At 33.8% G+C, this 23,322-nt stretch overlaps 3 protein-coding genes across 3 annotated transcripts; 2 read left to right on the top strand and 1 right to left on the bottom strand.

Moving 5' to 3' along the window:
* The first annotated feature begins 8,350 nt into the window (after window positions 1-8,350).
* On the top strand, window positions 8,351-12,537 carry LOC108210824 (uncharacterized). The gene is made up of 5 exons (XM_017382243.2): window positions 8,351-8,491; window positions 8,604-8,674; window positions 9,073-10,866; window positions 11,041-11,179; window positions 11,756-12,537. Exons 3-5 carry the CDS (start codon window positions 9,076-9,078, stop codon window positions 12,460-12,462), a joined length of 2,637 nt encoding a protein of 878 aa, XP_017237732.1. The 5' UTR covers window positions 8,351-8,491; window positions 8,604-8,674; window positions 9,073-9,075; the 3' UTR covers window positions 12,463-12,537.
* Window positions 12,538-13,325: 788 nt separating this feature from the next.
* LOC108210379 (protein LIKE COV 1) lies at window positions 13,326-18,816 on the top strand. The gene is made up of 7 exons (XM_017381629.2): window positions 13,326-13,617; window positions 14,821-14,873; window positions 15,955-16,064; window positions 16,260-16,427; window positions 16,509-16,606; window positions 17,558-17,684; window positions 18,164-18,816. The coding sequence occupies exons 1-7, from the start codon at window positions 13,456-13,458 to the stop codon at window positions 18,259-18,261; spliced, it is 816 nt and encodes a 271-aa protein (XP_017237118.1). The 5' UTR covers window positions 13,326-13,455; the 3' UTR covers window positions 18,262-18,816.
* An 823-nt stretch (window positions 18,817-19,639) lies between these two features.
* On the bottom strand, window positions 19,640-23,279 carry LOC108210754 (chloroplast processing peptidase). Its single transcript, XM_017382148.2, has 5 exons — window positions 22,611-23,279; window positions 21,248-21,385; window positions 20,303-20,389; window positions 20,046-20,113; window positions 19,640-19,965 (listed from the first exon to the last, which is right to left on the bottom strand). Exons 1-5 carry the CDS (start codon window positions 23,133-23,135, stop codon window positions 19,830-19,832), a joined length of 954 nt encoding a protein of 317 aa, XP_017237637.1. The 5' UTR covers window positions 23,136-23,279; the 3' UTR covers window positions 19,640-19,829.
* Window positions 23,280-23,322: the final 43 nt, after the last annotated feature.

Genomic DNA, 23,322 nt, shown 5'->3' on the forward strand with positions numbered 1-23,322 from the left:
TTTGTTTCTATCTGTAATTAGAGCACCTGAAGGATGACCTTGTTTTTGCAACATCATGCTGCTGTTTCTGATAATTGAGTCATGACATGCAAAAACTTGCCTTGTTTCACTTTAAACCTGGACAATTATATGAAATCAGTTCATCCAGGGCCGCACTGAGAATTTTTTCATGTAACAGCAATTTACTTTATGGAACCATTCCGCAATCATTTTTGAACTTGTGAACATCAACTCTCTAGACTTTTCCTAAACAATTATACCGGTGTCTTGGAAGTTGATACTTCTTCACACCTTGTATAACTTGACACGCTTAATTTTTCTCACAACAATCTATCATTGACAATCTCAAGCACAGCCAGTCCCTCCAAATTTTTATCGGTTAGGTTTGTCATCTTGCAAGATTGTTAAAAGACCTTGCGTACCAAGATCTGTCAAACAACCAAATAGGTGGAGAAACACCTCAGTGGAATGAGTCTGTAGGGAGAGATTCATTGTATTACTTAAATCTTTCACACAACAGCCTATTGATGAGTCTAGTATGCTCGAAAAATCATTGTCCGCTTCTATCTGCAACATAAGCTCTCTTGATGTTCTGAATTTATCTCATCACAACTTTACTGGTGTACTTCCCACTTGTGCAGAGAATTTAAACTATAGTCTTTCAGTGTTCCATCCACTTTGTCCAATTTTCTTAGTTAAGAAGCTTAAATTTGCATGGCAATAAACTGAAAGGAACAGTTCCTCTTTCGTTTGCTGAGTTTCATTACCTAGAAGTATTTGATTTTGGAAGTAACCAAATGATCGATACCTTCCCACAGTGGTTAGAAGGTCTTCCAAATCTCCAAGTTCTTATTTTGAAATCAAAGAAATTACATGGTATCATAAACGAAACTTCTATGATAGAACATTCATTCCCAGGCTTGAGAATCATTCTCTCCAACAATGAACTTTTGAGTCCTCTGCCAACAAAGTACCTTACAAACTTCAAGGGTATGATGAATGGCGAGGTCAATAAAATAAAGGAGGAGTTATATGGGAAATTCCTACTATAGTCATACAATGAGCATGGTGATAAAAGGGGTAGAGATTGAGTTTGTCCGGATTCTAACTGTATTCACAACCATTGATGTATCCAAAAACAAGTTCCAGGGGGAAATTTCTGAAGACATTGGAAATCTGTAAGTCGCTAGGATATCTAAACTTATCTCACAATCATCTATCAGGCCATATACCATCTTGATTGGAAAATTGTTAATGCTAGAGTCACTAGACCTTTCTTTTAACCGACCAGATGGAGTAATTCCCAACAACTTACAGGTATATTTTCTCTTTCGCGCCTAAATCTCTCTCAGAACAATCTTGGTGGTCATATACCAGAAGGAGCTCAGTTCAATACATTTGGAAATGATAGTTATGCCGGGAACCTGAGGCATAACTATCATTTCCAACTAAATTACTGACAGAGAATTGAGCCTCAAGGTCAGAAGTCTGGAGATTACAAGATTTTTGTAAATACTCAGCTCTGTAAATTTTGTTAGGTCAATGCAAATCTACTACTGTTTCTTGTTGGCTCGTTCCATCAAGTCCAAAGGGCACTTGCATAGTTGCATATGTTCAAGTAACGAAAATAAAATTATCTGCTCTGCTACAATCTAGGATTAATTTTTAACATTGCAGTTCCACAATGTAATATGATTTCACTTAAATTTGTATGCTGTGAATCTCAGTTACATAGTAGATAAAGGAATGAACCAAATCAAAGTTTTGCTGTGTACTTAATATACATGATCCTTACGTCAGAACTTTCATTAGAGTGTATTCAGGACATGTTTTCGATTGTTGCTAAGCTATGCATGCCTCATCTATGTTACAATTATCCTCTAGTTATATTGGTTATTAATATCATTCAATAATTGAAGAAAGAACAGCCAGCCAGAAAAGAAAACAACTGCTTCCAAAAAGATTAATGCTTAATTTGGGAGTGGTGTTAAAAATTGTTGTGTTATCAGAAAAAATTACTGATAAAAAAAAGTGGTGTTGTGGAAATAATATAATTATTTGATAATATTTTAATATTTGCATATTTTCAGTTATAATATGAAAAAAAAATATTTTGATGAGGTTGACCGTGAAATCTATGACAGTAAAGAGTGAAAAGCAACTATTTCCAAAAACATGAGAGAGCGGTTTTTCCTAAAAGTAGTTTTTGAGCTGAAAGCTGTTGTTCGGAAAAAATGATTTCAGATTTACCAAACAATTTTTTTCATCTGTTTTTTTAGAAAAATACTATTATTATATACAACAAAAATGTCAAACGATACCTAAAATTCTCCAGCCCGGTCAAATTTGATTTAAATTTAGTCGTTAGGCTTACTAACCTGACTCGATCAATGTAACGGAATCAATTTTGAAGTAATATTTTTAACTTTAAATTCTCCAACCCGGTCAAATTTGATTTAAATTAAGTCGTTAGGCTTACTAAAAATGTTCAGATTCGTTCGTTCACAGTGAATAAGTGTCCTAACAGACCGACACACGGTAAACTTAGGGGCCGTTTGGCCAAGCTTAAAAAAAGTGATTCCGTGCTTAAAGTGAAGAAGTGGATTAGAAGTGAGAAGTAAAAAAGTTAATAAAGTGTTTGGAAAAGAAGCAGAAGCTGTGAGAGAGAAGCTAGCATTCTCAGTTTCTTAAAAGTGCTTCTGCTTATTTACACAAACGGGTCAAAAGAAGCAGAAGCTGCTTCGAGCTAAAGTCCTGGGCATGCTTTTCACTCGCAGTATAACTGAGGAGAAGTCACTTTACATTGCACTATATCGTTGAACGTAGATGCTTTTAGACTAAAGAGGCATGAGACTTGGGTTGGTTTGAAATAAACAAAACAAACTAATAATGTTCCAAGCGTGGAAATTGAGTAAAATCAACTCCACAGCTCAGAAGACTTGCATTTTTCAGACAGTGGAAAGGAAAAACAAGTAACTGAACCAGTGTCTACGTCAATTGAATTATGGTCTATATACGTGAAAGTGATTTTATGTTATGTTTCCTAGATCTGCAACTATAGCACTATTTATTGGAGGAAACACGAGGGGTCATGTTTTTTAATATAATATACGATATGAGTAATATATTTGTCGATGTAATTTTTATTCGGTGGATTAGAGAAGCCCCCACCAAAACTAAATACCTTCTCGTACTGCTATAAATCTCTTTTAACTCATCTTTAAATAAGAGATTAATTCTGATCACCTTCCATTTTTAACGTCAAGGCAAATAAAAGTATCAAATATGAATTTTTTATTGTCTTTTCTTAGTCAACGATCCATTTTCAATTTTTGTGCAACCGGTTTGCTTGACTATTGATAGAAAAATAAATGCATGGCATGCTTCTTTTTTTCTTTATTCATTTTAATCACATGTTTTATTTGAAATTATCTAAAAATTACGACATTTCAGTAATTAAAGTGAATCAAACTTTCAATATGTTAAATTTTTATAAGTGTAAAAATATTTTGAAAATATTATTGATGGACAAAATTAATGGACGGACATAGGGGAGATTTCTTGTCAAAGATTATGTTAAATGAATGTTATTTTTTTTATAATTCTCTTTCCACTTTAAGAAAACAAATCTTCTAGATATATGTTAAATTTTAAATGATATAGTTTTAAGCACACAAAATTCTAATGATTTAAATTTTTGATCGACCATAAATTACTGAACATCATCCATCTATATAATTAAAATGATGTATTTTCTAATTTCATAAATATTAAATAATTTAAATGGTTGTAAATTTTTCATATTTATTTATATTTTAGTATCTTAATTTATTAAGGTACTAAATACATGTTATATTAGATATTACATTACATGTAAAAAAAGATTAATATTAAAAAGTTATTCACAAATATACAAAAAGTCTACTTATTTTTTTCATGAAACAATTATCTAAATTGGACGAAGAAAAGAGAGAGTAGTTTGGAATTTTTGAAATTCACTCCTTTTTCATCTGGAACGTGGATCTGCAGTTTACACCGACAATGTGAAGAAACGAAGCTTTAAGTGGTGGTGGTAGTTAAATTGCAGACAGAGATTCCTTCTAGTCTACCACCGTCAGTCAGCAGACTCAGCACTATCATATTTTAAGATTAAACGTCGCTACAAATAAACGAAAATGAAACACTTCAAACATAAGGGTCTGGCCGTGTATGTCATATTAAGCACCCTCTCGTTGCAAAATTAAATGAGCTCGTTGACTCCATGCACGCACTTTAAAATCCATTGACCACATAGCTACATTATTTATTATTAAAATTTTATTTTTGTAAATAAAAATTTAAATATGAAACTTTTGTTTACAAAAAAAATTAAAAAAAAAATAAATTTCGGAACTAGACGGTCAATGCACCTTAAATTACGTGGCCAAAGTCAACTATCTCATGTAATTTGGGATGGAGGGAGTAATATACTGATTTTAGACGGTTAAAGTGTTAGACAATGTATTTATCAGTTAGATTATGATAAAATTTTGTTAAAATTTCACGCTTTTTTTGTTGAACAACAATCCTCAAACTAAAAGAAACGAGTAGATATCCATTTCTGTCGTCTAGTTAAGAAGAAAACGTAATACTATCCATTTTAATGTCTAATAAAATCTTTAATTAATATAATCCTACTCATTAGCTACACTATTCAATATCAATCAATATATTATATAAATCCTTCCTCGGACCAAAGAACCTGGACATATATATTAAGACCCTCGAATTGTGATCGAATTCAAAACTCTTCGTCAAGAGTAATAGCAGCACGACTGCATTCCCATACACTGTCATATCATTATGTTTTGTTATTGCTGTCGATGCAACGGTCAATTCACTCCAAATTCAAATTCGTAATCGATTTAATTCTTCCACAGAGTTAATATTATTTACTACTAGTACATTATTTACTTTCAATTTGTAGTAAGAAAATGTATAAGGTAATAAAAGATAGAATCACATTTATGTGGTGCACGAAAAGTATAGACACCAAAGTAGCTCACCACCAAACGGACTTCCTGTGACTGCATTAATAAAGCATTGAGGTCTTGTATTTAAGTTTCTATTACACAGCATTTAGGTACAATAAACCCTAGCATTAGGTCCCCCATTTCTGTGAGCCATGATTCCTGCGAGTTACGTTTAGTACGTGCATTGTTAGGGACTTAGGTTGTGTTTGTTCGGTTTTGGTCGTGTCATAATTAAATTTTATGACCGGACTTATATTGCGTCGGCTTGAATGAAATTAATTGGATAAGAATGAAATGAAAAATTATAAAAATATTTTATGGTATAATAAAAATAAAAAATGCAAGGTATTTCAAAATTACTTTTAACTTTTTCTAAATAAATTATTGATAATGTCTAATTAGTTCCACTCATATTAATACTAATGAGACTTCTTGTATGTATGTAAACCATCTAATTGAATCATTCATGTACCTCTCATGTCATTTTGAAAAAAATTAAGATAGAATTTTTGATACGTAACATCACTCATAAAATTTGGAATTATTCAAGATCCAGCACAACAAAAATATCTAAACAAATAATCTGAGCAGCTGAACTAAACTATTCGAGTATTCGGTATGATTAAGCTATTAACAAATACAGCCTTGGTTGGAAAAGTAAATTACTTGATTAGAAGTAATTAGTTTATTATAATTTATAAATTATTTAATTTTTTTTTACTAATATTAGATTATTTAAATATTTGTATATTTAGTATTTAAAGAAAAAAATATTATTAGAAAAAGAGTAGAAGTTGCACTAAGCAGCTTTGTCGACTTCTTATCTTTCCTCTATATTTTTATTTCCCTTTTCTTAAACAAACTAATAAAGAAAAGAAAAATGACTTTCTATTCAAAAAGACCAACTTTTACTTTCTCGAGCATGCACATGCTTAGATGAACGAAGAACATTATCGATCAAGAAAAATTATCTACAATTTACACCGTCAAAAGCACGGCTTTTTGAGAGTAACGTAAATATTCTCTCATATGTGAACGAAATAAAGCATAGATGTAGCTGTTAAAGTATATAAAAACAATCAACAAAGTGAAGACTCCAAAACAATCACAATTTTATACTATTGGCCATGATCTCACACTGATATTCTCGAGGAAGCTTTTGTTCGAGCAGAATATCATTACCACTCGTCACAAAGAAACGTTTGTTTTGCCGTGTATCATAAAAGGGTTTGTCTAGTGTGTGCCCATGGGCACATGCTAAGCGCGGAAATTGATATGTTTGAGAGATTTTGATTGGTGTAGTTGTTGCATTTGCAGGGGGGTCCACCATTATTAAGATAAGAGAGCCAATCGAATTCTCTCAAACTTGTAAAATTCCGCGCTTAGTGTGTGCCCATGGGCACACACTAGAAAAACCGATCATAAAATAATATATTCCCACCCTATCTTTTTACGTCTTTTTCTTAAACTTCTTTTTATGTAATTTAAGGTGTATGAAAAATATTTTAAGTATTATTTTCTGTATTATTTTCATTAAATTAAACAAAATAGAAATTATAAAATTTTATTTGTTAGGAATTCAAAAAATAATAATAAAAGATATATATGTTATATCTCAAATTACGTAAAATGTCAAAAAAAACAATATGTAAACGAGTATGCAGGGAGCCCTAAGAAGCATTATCAACAAATCAACTCTTTTACGAGTTAATAATATCAATCACTGACGATAACTAAAAATCAGGCTATCACTCCCTTACTGTCACTTACATTAATCTATAATTAATATTAATATATTAAGAATATACCATTACAGCTATCCCCAGAAAACATCCAATAAAAATCAAATAAATAATAAACCTTGCTTGCCCATTAGTGTACATAAAATTGAATAGATTACAGATCTTGATTCATGCACCGTGGAGAGGACTTTGCATTTAATATAATACGAACCCACACAATTAATTACTATCTTAATGATCCAATACTTTTCTATTTTTATTTTCAGTACTATTTTTAGTCCAAACTCCAAAGATCTAATTTTGCTGTAAATTTTTATGCCTGGTGAATTAGTCCATTCGTGTAACACTTGTAACTTCTTTTAAAAATATTTGATATATTAAAAAAAATTCAATAAATTCTCAATTTTTTTCCAATTTATTGATTACATCGATTTGACTAACAATTTCTGATTTATTCAAAAAAAAATATTCGATAAATCCTAAAAAAAATCGCTAAGTCATTCGATTAGTTCCGATTTACAATATTTATCTCACTATCTCTTATTTGTCTGGACTGAACTTAAAATAAGTGCTTTTTGCTTAAAGTAAATAAGTGAAATAGAAGTTAGAAGCAAATTGAGACTTATAAGTGATTAAAGTGTTTGGGAAATAAGCAGAAGTCAGGAAACAAAAGCTAGCATTCTCAGCTTTTTATAAGTGTTTCTTGACTTATTACACAAACAGTACGAAATAAGTGCTTCTAACTTATAAGCCCAGAAGTCGGCTTAAAAGCGATGGCCAAACACCACCATAATAAGTACAAAATATCTCCTATCATATTTTTGTTTGGGTTTGTCTAGTGTGCCCATGAGCACACATTATACACTAAAATTGATGGTTTTGATGGATTTTGATTGGTGTACTTGATGTAAATGCAGGGGGCCATCTTTATTTATGATTAGGTGACCAATAAAAATGCACCAAACTCACAGGAGTTAGTGCTTATTGTGTGCCCATTGACACACCACAGAAAAACCGTTTTTGTTTTATAACTCAATTAATACCAACGAGATCCTAATATCTATCTCGATATAATAACAAATTCTGTTACACAATTTTGTAGGGAAGCCAGATTTTTTGTATTATCTATAAACATCGTTCATCAAATACCCCATTTCATTATTTATCGAATATTCATTTCTCAAAATTTCATGAATACAAGGGCACTATGAAATGGAAAAGTGAGGGAGACTAACATGGTGAGTTCCTATTCACATCTGCACACAATAAGTAACTTGTCTCTTTCAAGTTTCAACTATGTGGTCACATCCTTCCCTCTTCTCACCTTTTGAATAGATTTTGCTTCCTGTGTTCTCCATAATAATCACTTGCTGTATAAAGACAATTTGTTGCAATCATCACTTTAATCTCAACTAGACAACTACTCTATCTTTCAACCAATTTTATGTTTGGTTGCACCCACCAAGATATCATTAATTATTCAAACAAAAATAAACACAACCAAATCTTTCTTTGTTTTTGTAACAAATTATTTTCAGACAGATAGTGTAAACATAGACATCTAGAGATACTATAGATATTGACATAGATGCAAGATATTAATATGATCATAGGATTATTGAGCTTATATTAGCTATAGCTGTGGTGGGTACACTTGCAAAAAGTCAATACTAAACTGCTGTTTGGTCTTCTTGCTTGGATCTGGGGTGTGTTGACCAGATATGCATTGCATTGCAGGTTAGATTTTCTTGACAAAAATAAATGAGTTTATTTTGAATCTCATTTTTTTAGTGTTTTAGACTATTTTCTCACCTGGGTTTTTTTGTTATGGCTGAAATTTGGATTCTAGGGAGGCTGATGAGGGTGATCACTGTTGAATGAGGCCTTGCTGCTACAGATACTTGCTTTCATGAATATAAGGTACTTGAATTCTTTATAATGTAAATGGAATTTTCGATAAAAATGTCGAATTTTGTATGTTTGTTTACAAGGATTTGTGTTGCAATTCATGCTTGGATGATGGGTGGATTAGAGACTTTCTTAATCTGCAGAAGTTTTTTGGTTTATTAGAAGTCTTCTATGATGGTATCAGCAAGTGATTAGTAATATATTGTATTTTTTACAAGATTGTTTAATTTATGTTTAGTTCCTGCTGGCGGCAGTTTTGTCTTAATTTGCAAGTATCCCAGTGGCTAACAGATGAACAAGTGTTGTTTATTCCATCTACATAAGTTTTGATTAGGATATTGAAAATTACATTTGGCATGATCTTGGTTAGATGAGAAGTAGCTGACTTTTTCCATTTTTCTTTCTAATAGACAATGCCACCAGAGAATTTGAGATCAATTGCATACAGATCATTTGTCACTTGCGATGATCCCAAAGGAGTTGTGAATTGCGGGATTAGAAGGCACAAGAGTTCTAAAAAATTGGAGGAGAAGCTTGAGCAACCAAAAATGCTGAAGAAGGTAAATTCTACATTGCGCTATGAAGAGAAGAAAGAGGTGGTTTCTAAAGGGGGAATGGAAGAGTCACATCGTTCATCGTCCTTTCAGTTAATGGAGGTATCCAGGGGAGCTCAAAAGCTGAACCAAGTTATAGATTCGTGGTCTAGGCGTGCAAGCTTTGATGGGGGGTCTAAAGATTATGCAAAAGACTTGTTGTTGGGTGCTCTTGATCTGCAAGATTCTCTAGCCATGCTTGGTGAATTGCAAGAAGCTTCACAGTATAGGACAAATTTGAAGAAAAAGGAGAAGGAAAAGCCTTGTGTAAGTAAAGTTGATGAAGTGGGAATTGCAAGAACTAGTTCTGACAGATATGGAAATCCAAAGTATCAAAATCCAAGACCTTCTGGCGATGGGTCTTCGAGGGATTGTTACGATGAGCTCCGGGAAGTTATCAGGGACAGCCTTGCTAGACAAAATTTGTTGCCAACTCAGTCATCCAGAGAGAGTGCTAGACAGAATTTGTCGACACCTCAGTCTTTTAGAGAGAATGCTTATTTTGACAGAAAGAAAATGAACTCATATGGCGATATACCCTCTACTAGTTCATCAAGCATATCTTCAATGACTTACTCTCATGATTTTGCTTCTTCTGTAAGTACTAGTTCATCGAAGATTCCAGAGGGGAAGCCAAGGACCTCAAATTTGGTTGCAAAGCTTATGGGTTTGGAAGATATTTCATCAAAACCTTTACAGCCTGCCTTGCAAAAGCATTTGCAGAGAGAAAGTGTTTTGAGTCAGACACCTATCTTTGATGTTGATATGAATAAGGAAAGGAAACCTCAGTTTGTTGGTCAAAAGATGGACAGGTCTATGACACTGGAAGAAATCATCGATAATATGCAGTTCCAAGGACTTCTAAAACACAATCAGCATCAGGCATATCATCAAAACACTTCCTTTAAAGAAAGAAGAGTAAGCTATGATGCCTCGCCTATTGTGTTAATTAAACCTACATATCCAGGTGTAGAAGTCAAAAAGCACTCTCCACATAGATTCATCCCTGATGAAGCAGCTTTGAACTCTGAGATAAAGCAGAGATTCTGGAAAACAGAAGAGGAGATTACCTCTAAAATTAAGGAGTATCCTAGAAGGCCTTCGAACTCTAATGAATCACGCAGAAAGTTGCACTCGGGAGATTCTGTAGTAAAAAAGTTGTCCCCAGAAAAAGGAGCTAAGACAAGTAGAAATGTACTAGCAAAGCCACGAGATGTAGAAGTCATTAGCGAGAAAAAAGTGTCTTCAAATAAGATAAATGCATCTGTGCCTATCAGTCCTTCACCGCCAAAGGAGATAGTTGTGAAGAAAATTGACAAGATCCGTAAGGCTACAAGTAAAAAGAAACTGCCCGAGATTGAAGATGTGATATCTAAAAGTGTTCCTGAAAGTCATGGGCATGACAGTGTTCCTACTATGAAACTAAGAAAGTCTGAAACTGGATCTAGCAATTTGAGCAAAAATTCTGGTACTCAGAGGAAAGGATCAGGTCTCAATTCCCCAATAAAGCACACAAAATCAACATCGTCTTGTGGTGATAGTGTTCAGAAAAGGACTGTGAAGAACAGTAAGCCAGTAAAGGAGCCAGTAACTGCTAACAGAAGTATTCCTGTAAGTTTTAATCATTTCATTCAGCAAACTACTCTGTTTTCTTTTCTTTGTTCATGCATTCATATATACTTCCACAAAATTTATACAATAAGCATGGGAGTAATAAGTTGATGTCAGAAATAATTTGTTTATAATGTTGAACAGAAAGCTGAAAAGTTGCAAAAATCAATGCAGGTTCCAAGCATAGTACACAATGATGACAATAATATGGCTCACATAAAAGAGAAGTTGAGTTCAAAGATGGTAGACAGTGAACCAGATGTGCAACTTGTTCTTGAAGAAGAGATGGATGATTCTGAAATTCCTAAAAAAGGTGAGAAACATATTTAGCCTCAATTGAATATGGTTAATTGTGTATTGAGCATATCTCTATTGAGAGGTATGTGCATTACTTTTGCAGAATGACAGGTCAACTAGTACTCAAATGTTCTCTACATAATTTGGTGAGATGTTAGATTGAGTGCACAATAATGAGAGGTTAAAAAAAATTCCTGTAGATGGCTCCTTGAAATCTTTAACCAATCTTTCTCCTACTCCATTATCCTATAAATGAGAACTTGTAGTGGTGACAATCCTTGCTTAATAGTCCAATATACGAGCATAACAGTTTGCTTTTTGATTTTAAGTTATTTAAAAAAAATCGATAGTCTTTGAGGTCATTTCTTATATATAACAGCAAGATTTGCAACAACATATAAGCTGTCAAATTGCCTTTAAATGCGTTTTACACCATCGATATATATCATCTTTTTCCGTATGAGAAATCCTTTTCAGTAGGAGAATACTTCAGAATATTTAGTAGGGGAATGATAATTGTAGTAAAAAAGCTTTCAAGTGTACGCCTTCCTTGCAATAGTTTGTGACACCTTTACTCTTTGTTTCTTTGCAGAAAACTGTGATAGCAACCTCGATAAATTTTGTGAAGACTCAGCGCATCCCACCACACTGCTTTGTGAAGATTCGGCGCATCCCACCCTCCTTGAAAATGGCACAGATTCAGCGCATCCCACCCAGCTTATAAATGGCACAATACGTCATGACGAGGCACCGGAACAGAGCAAGCATGACTCGAAGGAAAGCGATGTTTTCCAACCAGAAACCACTAAAGCAACTCCAGAAACTCTCCAACTGGTAGAGGAGCCCTCTGAGAATTTTGATGCATCTCAACAAATAGTCTCATCAACATTGACCGGCGTATATGATAGTGCACCACTAGATTCCAAACTCTTAGTGGACTATGCAAGTGAACTACTGGAGATCAAAAACCACAAACTACTCATGAACCCATTTCTAAATCTAGCCAATGATTCAAGACTCTGCATGTCAAACAATAACCTATTGGAGGAAGCTCGTATCGGGATGGAGAACCTAAGGAGCTACGGTCAACCTGGGTTAAACAGTGCTCCTGCTTCAGATATCGTATTTTCGGTGCTTGAAAGAGATTTGCGGTGCAAGGGAGTTGCTGCTGACGGGCCATGGAACTTGGGTTGGAGGGAGGGGTTTACTAACAACCAAGTTGAGCAAATAGTTAGTGACTTGGAAAAGCTAGTATTTAGGGAGTTGATTGATGAGGTTCTTGCAGATTCTGTTGTCTAACTAACTCATCATTTTACTTTGTCATGTACATTTATTATAAAAATCTTAGTCTATACAAAAGGTAAGCTTGTGTAAGCTATGAAATCTGATATGATAACTACCTATGAAATTTGACTGTCCAGAAACCTCAGAGAGCCTGCAACAAGAGTGTCTTCAATAAGTATAAATATGAAGCACTAAAACTACCACTTGCTGATTAAAGCTGTCAAATTGTGAATATCATGTATTTATTGAAAGTAGGGAAATGATGCAAAGATGTGAATAATAGTGTGATGCATACTAATAAAACAAAAATCATGTTGGAACAATGGCACTTCATGAAGTCAGTTTTTTTTTTTTAAATTTTCTTTACTTTTTTTAATAGCAAAAATGGAAATGTCATTATTACATTAAACTATATAAGAATACATGTAACAATTGTTACAAGCATCCAACATGTGTTGTCCTGTACTCTACTCTTACAACTAAGCAAAAAGGTTGGCTGGCAAAAACTATGTAACTGGTGTCAAGCTGTCTACTGACAGCAAATTATCTAATTAGTTCTATGTCAATATTTTATTTTCTAAACAAATAAATTTGAAAGCAATAATTTCATGCTTATATGAATTTTAGTTTAATATATACAGTTTTACACATTCGACGTGGTATTTATATCATAAATTTAATATCACTTAAATATATAAATATATAATGAAAAAAGACGTGTTCGAACTTTGAAGTTTGAGCAACTAGTCAAGACTCAAGAGGTTCATAATTTATAATTGACCGACAAATATTTAAATTTTAAAATTTTGCAATTAAAATAATAAAATTCAAACTGGCAAAGATTGAAATAAACGGAGGGTTTGGACTTTTCAGCCTTCATAATATTTATAGAATAAAATTGGGGACATTTTCATGCCACTATCTTTCTAACGACTTCCAGTGATCTACATAATTTGAGAGAGAGATTGAGAGAGAGGGAGAGAGATTTTGAGTAAAGTTGTGTGTTTAATGTGTGATGCTTATACTACGATGACGAGAGTAGAGAGAGATCGAGAACTTTTGATACCAGGCGCCGGCGATTCATCTACTTCCGGCGACGATGACGCCAGCGTCTCTCCCAAGCCTTCTTCTTCCTCTTCCGCTTCGTCCTCTCACTCCTCCGGCCGCGAGGTCTCTCTCTCTCTCTCCCCCTCTCCCCCTTCCCCCTCCCTCCCTTCTCTCTCTCAATTCGTATATGAAATTCATTTTCATTGATTATCACTTGTATGCCTAATTTATATAATAATTGATCTCTTCATGTTTCTATTTTGCTTTATTGTTTCTAATTTCAGTTGATTGGAATTGCGTGTTCATCTGTTTAGGCTATAATTGATATTTGGAAGTGTCAATACGGAACTTAGTTAATACACGGTATAGTAGAAGATATGGTGTAGCCTTGAAGTCATTACCGAAGGTTATAGTGTAGCCTTGTAGTTATTACTGAAGGTTGCCGTGTTAGTAATAGTTTTGTTCGGGATTTTACTTGTTCGGTGCTGTCCAAAGAATGTTGTATTAATACTGTGAGTCTGTGATTGTAAATGCTATTGAACTTTTGAGTAGCTATGTTAGTCTAAAGTGGTTTTTAACATGAAGGTAATTATGAGCACTTAGTTTTACATCTTTAATTTCCGCGAGTTATATGACTTCTGTGGAAATTAGTACTATTCTGATTTATTTTTGTTTTGGTGATAAGATTGTGAATTATTTTGAATTCCTTGCGAAGAAAGGATTACTATTTATTCTACATTTTTGTTTGCGGAATTTTGAACCGAAACTAATTTGTTTCATTGGTCCTGTGTTGGTGTTTCTGGTTAAGTATCACCAAGTTTATTGTTTGAATGACTTTGTTCAGTCTGGTCTATTAAATCTATCTTATTTGATCACCTAAAGTTGGATGATATGTCATGAGCAGTATTAAACCTATATTTTTCTAATGTTCTACGTGGACACCAACATATACATGTTAGATTTGTTTCCAAAAATCTAACTTGATAAATTTTGACTTCTGCAAAAAGGCTCTGTGTCATTCAGTCTCGATACATTACCCTATAGATTAATCATTGCAGTGTAGCAAGTACCTATCTAGGAAAGTTCAATTGTGAATATGATCTCATATCCTGCAAAAGTAGACTTTGATAAAATCATCTTTATTTTTAGCTGAACTCCATGTCATAGTTAGAAGTAAGATTCATGTCTGTTGAAGAAACTTTACTAAAATATTATTGCATTTTTTGTGTGGCTTATCTATTACAATACATTAATAAGATGATTCTCTTTTGTGTACGTATCCTAATTTCTTTTCATTAGAAAGTTACACTTTATTTCTCTCTGCAGACATTTTATAAAGTTGTTAGGAGCTGGGCTTCAAAAAAGTTCATGACTGGATGGTAAGTAAGCTTTTGTATTCATCCTCTCTTATTCTTTTCACTTTCATGCATTCACTTAAATGCTTAATATAGATACATGGTTTGATATTCTGGTATGCATTTTATGGTGTCTTCCAGGACTAAAGATTGCTCATACAAAATTTTTTGCACAACACAAGTTCTTTAAGTCTTTGTCTCATGTTTTTGAGTAGACTATTATTTGTGTTGAAGCTATGTTTATCAGACTATTGACATAGAATTGATGACACTGCTAATATTCTTCTGATAATTAAATGTTTGCGTTGAAGTAAACTTAAGTAGTTTTTAACTTTTGAATACCTTACTTGATCGAGACCAGCATAAAAGTAATTGTATAGGTTGTGTTGTTAGACTGAATTTTACTATTAAAACAAGAAACTGAAATCAAACATTAAGTTAGATGAAGGGTCTGCCATGTTTGGTGCGTACTTTACTAAATTTGGAAGTTTCTTACGAAGTTAAGTTGGCATGTTCAATTGATATCTTCATGATGGTATTTATTTAAAAGAGTATTGACAATGTGGTTTTTTTTGTTGCTAAAGAGACAATGTGGTTTTTAAATGCACATGATCAGGATTCGTACATTTCTAAGCTGTAAGTGGAGCATACCAAACATTATTTTAAATTGCTGATGATGTTATGTACTAGAAGGATACTCACAGGTCTAGTTCTTTCTAATATCAAGCTTATCAGATGTGGTAATAATTTTTAAGATATAGTGCCCATACATTGCAGTCCATGTAGATATTTCCTTATGCTGCTATAATTGGAACCCTTCATTGATTAAAGAAAGGACAAAAATAGATGACTTAGTGCCTGAAATGTCAATTTTCTTCCTAATCTATTCATATGCTTATATAAATATTTAAGGAACTGCCTTTTAATGTATATACAATGTCTTAGATGTCGAAAAAAAAAATAGAGATATTATATGCTTTAGTTGTATATAAAATTTGAGCAGCATGTCACGTATTTAAGGTTTCAAAGTTTTGTAAATTTTATCTGTACTGGTTCCTTCGCTGTTAAACTGTTATAAAGTTGACCACATTGACTTCTTCTGCAGTGTTATCTTGATGCCCATAGCAATTACCTTCTATATAACATGGTGGTTTATACACTTTGTTGATGGTTTCTTCTCTCCTATCTATGCACATCTAGGAATTGATATTTTTGGTAAGTGTCCACAATCCCTTTTCTCCTTTTCAGGAAATTTATGTCAAATATATTTTGGTGAAACTAGTGGTTTTTTTTTATGTATGTGCTCTTAGTTTATGCAATTTGCTTATACTGGTGATTGTTGGTATATTTAAAGAAATCGAATTATTCCTATTTGGCTAAGGTTTCTACTTTCTTTTACTTCTTGTTCAGGTCTTGGCTTCATAACTTCCATCACGTTTATATTCTTGGTTGGGGTTTTTATGTCATCATGGTTAGGGGCATCTGTATTGAGCCTTGGGGAATGGTTTATCAAGCGAATGCCATTTGTTCGTCACATTTACAGTGCTTCGAAGCAGATTAGTTCAGCCATATCACCAGGTGTGTATAAATTAGGTTTGAATTTGTGCTTCTTGGTCACAGAAATAATGGTCATAACTGTTCTTGTTTTAAAAATAACAGATCAAAACTCACAAGCCTTCAAGGAAGTTGCCATTATACGGCATCCTCGTATTGGTGAATATGCATTTGGCTTCATCACTTCATCATTCGTTCTCCAGGTCCACCAATATTTAATATCTGTATTTCTCATAAAAAACAAATATAAATAGTATTGTATCTCTCTTTGACCTTTTCCAGTTTTCCTTGAACTGTCAGTAGTTCCAGAAGGACCTGGCTAAAATAATAGAATCTGGATTAAACATTCTCTTATTTTGATAACCACAAGGACAGGAAATCTGGCATAGGATATTGCTCGTTACAACTTACAATTCACCATATTATGAATTACACCAATAAAGTTGTCTGCTTATATCCCAGATGTGCTCTTTAAGTATGATGTCAAAACTCGATAGAATCAAGTTTAATCCCCTGATGTAAATTTTTAAGTACCGGAGATCAGAAACTAGGACTATTCAAGTTCATGCTTTACTCCTCCAGACTGCAGATAGATATTACTGAACAAAATTATAAGATGCAGCTTAATGCTGCTTGTCTTCTGTATTTCAGCTTACAGCATAACTACTTAAAAGTTGTTTTATTTCAGTTTTTAGTAGGATGCATTACTTTAATTGTAGTACTGTCCAGTGAGTGTTTAAAAATGGATATGAGTTCTACCTATTGCTTCTCCATATTATACTAAGAGAGAGAGTAGCAGTCTAGCAGAGCTGGATGTCTATTTCTTACTTGTCATCTGATTCCCTGAATCCTTATATGAGTATATGACTATGCCTAACTTGTTGCTCAGGTTGTGTTATTTTTAATTAGCACTAACACAACTTATGGGAGACTATGGGAGACCTTAGGTTACTTTATGTCCAAAAAGGTTTCTTCAGTGTCTAAAAAGAGGTGTCAAATTTTGTTTGCTTCTGTAGTATGATGTTAAATGAGCAACAAGCATTTACAAGTATTTAAGCAGTAACTAATTTTATGTCGATTTGCTTCTTTACATGGGTGGTGTTTTCTTTTACATTTAAATTGGCTCATCTCTTGTCTATCATCTTATCTTTCAGAGTTACTCGGGGGAGGAGGAACTGCTTTGCGTATACGTGCCTACCAACCACCTTTATATCGGTGATATATTCATGGTCAATGCCAACGATGTCATAAGACCAAACCTGTCAGTAAGAGAAGGAATTGGTAAGTCCTAATTGACTGCTTGAACTCGTTTACAATGAAACTTACATAAACTTTTCCTCAGACACTTATGAAAACTACTTGGGATACTCTCAGTTTCTATAATAAATATTGATTTGCATGAAATGGGACCTCTGGCTTCCTGGATAGAGTTACTGTAATCAAGTACCTATCTTATCTCTTGTCCATCTCTTTATGAACAGTTGATAAAAGCCAACTTGGCCTGCTTAAATGTGTGTATATCTCACGTTTATAGGAAATTTATTTGGTTTATATCATGTTAATACGGATCATGTAGTTTGCTATCCGCAGGGGAAGTGAGATGAAATCTTTAATATCTCCGTGTTTCGCTTTTGTTTGTGCTCATTAATTATCAGAAAATAAACTGGAGGAAACTCAAAGAGGGTGAAATGAGAAAAAAAAAAAATTATTAAATTTTTGTAGATTTATCAGCATGACAAATTGTTCTTTTGACCGTGCAGAAATTGTAGTATCTGGAGGGATGTCAATGCCACAGACTCTAGCAACACTGGATTTGAGGACAGTTCATGTGGATAGAGGTAGAAGTGATAGAACCTGATTGTGGAGAGGCATCAACTTCAGTAGAGTTCTGCATACCATGTGATCTGAAGAGAGATCTATTTGCGCCCATTTTTAACTTCTGTTTGTTTCTTGGAGATCACAGTAATCCCTTATCTAGCTCCTAGCTAGAGTTCTATGCAGCAAACAGGTCAAATGGTAGATGCGCATTACATCTGTAACATTGAGTGCCTGTATAAAATGTAGGGAACTAGTGTTGACTTGTACTTATAATTTCAAAATGCAAGAGGTAATTTGATTTTGATCCTGGAGAATTTACTGACGTTTGATTTCACTCATAATGAAACACATTTTGGTGATCTTTCTAGACGGGAGAACAGGTCTCCGTATTATTCTAGTTGTGAACTGGTGCATATGCAAGTTTTAGTGAAGTTAAAGAATTCTTTTAGTTGTGCACATTTGCACTGTAATGCTCTGCCTCGACTGCAAATTAGAGACTGGTATACAGTAGTGATTTCCTTTGTGTTCATTTTTATTTTAAAATTGCCCAGTTTTGGCTGATACTATAGTTATCAATTGAGTTCTCTTTGCTCCAGTCAATTACTGTTGTAGTGTTCTTTTATTTTTTGATTGTTGTGTCCTCATAATTGTATCGAAATGCAATATGAAAGAGATTTTTTTTCTTTTGAGTGTCATCAAATCGAGAACGTGTACGGAAGAAGCTCCCAGATGTGTAAAATTTAGGTAATAAAACTGAAAATAATAAAATTTTGAATATTTAGGTAATAAATTTCAATATCAATTTAAAAACTAATAATAAACTTGTCTTATAAATTTTTTCTTTTGTATTAAACTTGAAACCGGACCGACGCCCTTTTTTTTTCTTTTATTAAAGCATGTTGCATTTTTATATTTTATTTTAAAATCAAAATCGGGTGAAATTGGGTGTCCGGGCCGACACTCGTTCTGTTTCTTTATTAAAACAGGCTGCGCTATTTTTTTTATCGAGACATTTAAGTTTAGAATTTTGGGATTGAAGGTGTTCAGACCAACGACCGACACCAGGTTGCACTACTTTTTTATCGGGACATTTGAGTTTGAATATTGGGACTGAATATGTGACGACTGGTTCTCAGGCATAACGGTGATTTCACTTTGCTGAGCATTATAACAGCATTGCAGTTGAATATGATGCATTGCCTAGTATGAAACAAAATAGTTTATTTACTTGTAGAACATATTATTTCTCTCTCTTTTTATGTTCTTGTTAGATTTTGCCCCAAAGCTATTTTCGTTCCATAAAACCAAAAAGAAGTAGACTAAAAACAAAGTCAAAGATAACTGGGGGAAAAGAACAAGAGATTTAAAAGAGTAGACGATCTTAACCTTTTTCTAAAAAAAGGAAAGAAACAACTAAATTAAGAGCAAGACCCCAAAATTTTCTCGACTTTCACATAAATTGATCAATGATACAATTACAATAATACAGCTCGACGAATTGATGAGCACAACAGCTGTAAATAATGTGTTCGGAAGCAGGGAAGAATTGAGTACAATATATGAGGAAATATAATTTATTAACAACAGACCCTAAAAATAGTCTTTATCTCATTGTTGAGATGCTAAATTGCTTTCCTGCTTGTCAACGACGCAACTCTCTGGAAGTACTGTGCCACCAATCCTAGCCGGGGGCCAGTATTTAAATACTGATCTTCCTAATATGTTTTTAGATGGCAACGGACCCCTATGTTGTGTTTAAGACATTAGCAAGAGTCATAGGAAAACAATTTACCACATGAACTGAAGCAGATGAAGAATACATACCACACATGTGAGTCATAGCTGTTGTTACGGTTATCACCCATCACAAAAACTGAATTTTCTGGCACGTGCTGCATCACATTACAAATAACTTCTTACATGTAAGATATATTTTCACCTATCTAAATCCATTTACCATCTAAATTAAAAAAAATATTGTTTGTGCCTTTGTGGCAGGCAGTAGTGTGCGCTTGTGTGTGGGGGGCGGGGGTTGATTATTGGATTTTTTGCATCAGAAATTGTGGGGAAGCTGAACATACAACTGGTGTCATTTCATATTTTGGTGCTTCCAGAATGAAATCTTCCTTCCTGGCAACTCCATTAACAATTACCTTCCCTTCATGAACCTGAAACAAAAATATAGTATATGCTAATTCATCTGCTGAGATAACACTTAGCGCTGCATAGTAGAGAAGAGAGAGCTCCTAAATTGAGATACTAAAACGTAATGCAATTTGTATGAAATGAGCAAAGCTTTATGTTGGCTGAGGTTAAAAAAGAGTACTTCTGTTTATACGTACAATACAAAGTTATTCCGAATTCCATAGTTTTAGGTTATGAAAAAATATCTATGGTTTTAAGTATAATACATTTTTCACTTCACATTGTCAATTGTTGCTGCTAAATTTATCCCAAGAACTGGTGCTTCAGACCTGTCCCTTAGGCTATCTCTAATGAAAGAATGAACCTAATTAAAGAATTAGCACTGGATACTGTAGTATTTTTAAAGAAACCTAGCTAAGTTGAAAGAGGTCACAACCAGGGGTGCTCTAAACCTGAAATGTGATGGTACAAAGAATCCCCCATACCCCGCTCCATGCAGTCTTAGATCGCCTCTAGTGAAACTCAGCGTGCCTACTAATTTTTTTTTTTGATACATGAAAAAGCTAAACATGATTGTTGGGGTACCCTAAGCATGCTTTACTATCCTGACAAAAAAAAACATGCTTTACTATGGAAAATAATCCAGAGCACTGTAGGTCTAACACCAAACTATATGAAGCTATTAATAATAGCTAAAAATGAAAAACAGGTCACAATATATGACTACAATTATCGAGCAAGTTGAAGTAAATTATGCAATTAGCAGATAAATATATCAGAAAAAGGAATAACTGCTTAGCATATATAGTATATACCTAAATTGCTCCAACAATATGATATGGTGAAAAACCAAAAGTAAAAATCATTAAAAATAAACTCACCTCCACAACATCACCTGCCTTTGCAACAATTCGTTTAATGAAAACATCCTCATCAGTATATCCTGCTTCTTGAAGGACAGGAGGAGCTTTAAATATCACAATATCATTTGGGCAAGGCTTCCTAAAGTAGTAACTGACCTGAAAATGTATAGGATACATCGCTGGTATATAAAGATGCCATTACAGACGGGAATTTTTTCTCAAAACAAACTTCATATTACCTATTCAAAATTTACAAATTACAACACTCTTAAACAAGGAATGGATTACAAAAGAAAACTAAGAATTCTTTCAATTATTAGCAACAGGAGGACATGCATTGCATCATACCTAAATAGGAAGAAAAAAATATTGTACATTAAATACTGAAAAGAGACGGAGCTTGTTCAGTCATAGGTACAACTAACAGAGCTAAAACTGGTGATTCATCTTATATAGTAATCTGTAAATGGCAATAAGAAGTGAGAAGTTGCCAGAATTGAAATACTACCCTAGTACCCTTTCTTGAACACTTCAGCTCTTAGCCCCGATCTGCTCCTTTCTAAACACTTAAAGACAATATCTTAGTTCTCAATACTTCTAATATCTATTGGCTCTAACACGTGAGTAAGTCATCTTATAGCCCTTTTAGTAAGATGGCAAATTAGAGTCCTTGGTTGGATCTATATAAAAGGACGAACCCTAATTTCAAAAGTGGAGTAAAAATTCAGTATGGTGTAAACAACACTAAGGTTGTGTCCAGTTAGATGGAATGAGATTTGTACTCTTATTTGGTGGGAATGTTTAGAATTTTCAATCACTTCATTCCTTTCCTTTCCAAGCAATTCAAACAAGTGTATTAGTCGATAATAAATGTTCTAACCCACCATTTTTGAAAGGAATGCCCCAGTCTCCAATTTTCTTCATTTCCTCTATAATCTTCATCCTAGAATTTTTCTCTCTCTCCAATGTTCTCTACTATTCTTCCACACATACTTTCGCTCTTCAAAAATCTGTTTATAATTCTTCATCTCCTCCCCATCACAATCTGCCCAAGTGGACCTAAGACTTTTCTTTAGTTACAATAAACAAGTATACAACTAAGCAATAGCGTGTTTGAATCTTGTTACATCCACTCAACAGAAAAACAAAAAGATTGCTTCTTTCTACTATAGTCTCAATGCATTCCTTTGTACTCTTCTACATATGCTCCTACCACGTCAAATTTACTAGCAATCTCGCCAACATTCGAAAAAACGTTAGTTTCATTCTAATTAAATTTCACAAAAATGCCTACTTAGTTTGATAAAACAAATCTTGACAACCAAACAACTAATAAACAATCAATACACACAAACACATATAACTAATCAAGAAAACTAACTTTTTCCGCAACAAGTCGGTCTCCAACATCAAATGTAGGATACATAGACAATGAAGGAATGTATCGAGGCTCGGCCACAAAAGCCCGGAATGCAAAAGACACCACAAGAGCTGCCAAAACAGTCTTTGCATCATCTGAAGTAAAATCAACCCATTCTGGCAACAACCCTTTTTTCTCCTCCTCATCTCCACCATCACCACCACCATCTCCACCTCCTCCACCACCCCCACCACCACTATCCACCAAATCCGGGCCCACCTTAACATCCCCCAAAGAATCTTTATACCCATTACATTGTAGTCTATGAAAGTTACAATCTTTGTAGTTGAAGTGCTTAGACTTTAAAAAAGATTGAATCTTTAACAAAGATTTGATGTGGGGTTGGTTTAATTTGAGGTTTCTTGACGTGGGTTTGAAGTTGAGGGCAGAAAAATGGTGGGGTTGGGCGATAATTGAAGATTTGGGGGTTGTGAAATTAGGGTTTTGGAGGAATGGTAATTGGGGGATAAGATGTAAAGATATCATCTTTTCCCTCTTTTTTTTGTTTGTTTTTCACAGTTCAGTCTGTTATATACAAAGGCGTTGAACAGCCGAGGCAGTGAGGCGGCACTGCAAAAACAACTACCAACAGAAAAGAGCAGCAGTATCTTACAATGTCACTTTGAATCCATCATCTAAAAATCCCTCGTTTATTATAAAATACCCGATTAAT

This window comes from Daucus carota, chromosome 3 (genome assembly GCF_001625215.2).
Source record: "Daucus carota subsp. sativus chromosome 3, DH1 v3.0, whole genome shotgun sequence".
Lineage (NCBI taxonomy): Eukaryota > Viridiplantae > Streptophyta > Magnoliopsida > Apiales > Apiaceae > Daucus > Daucus carota.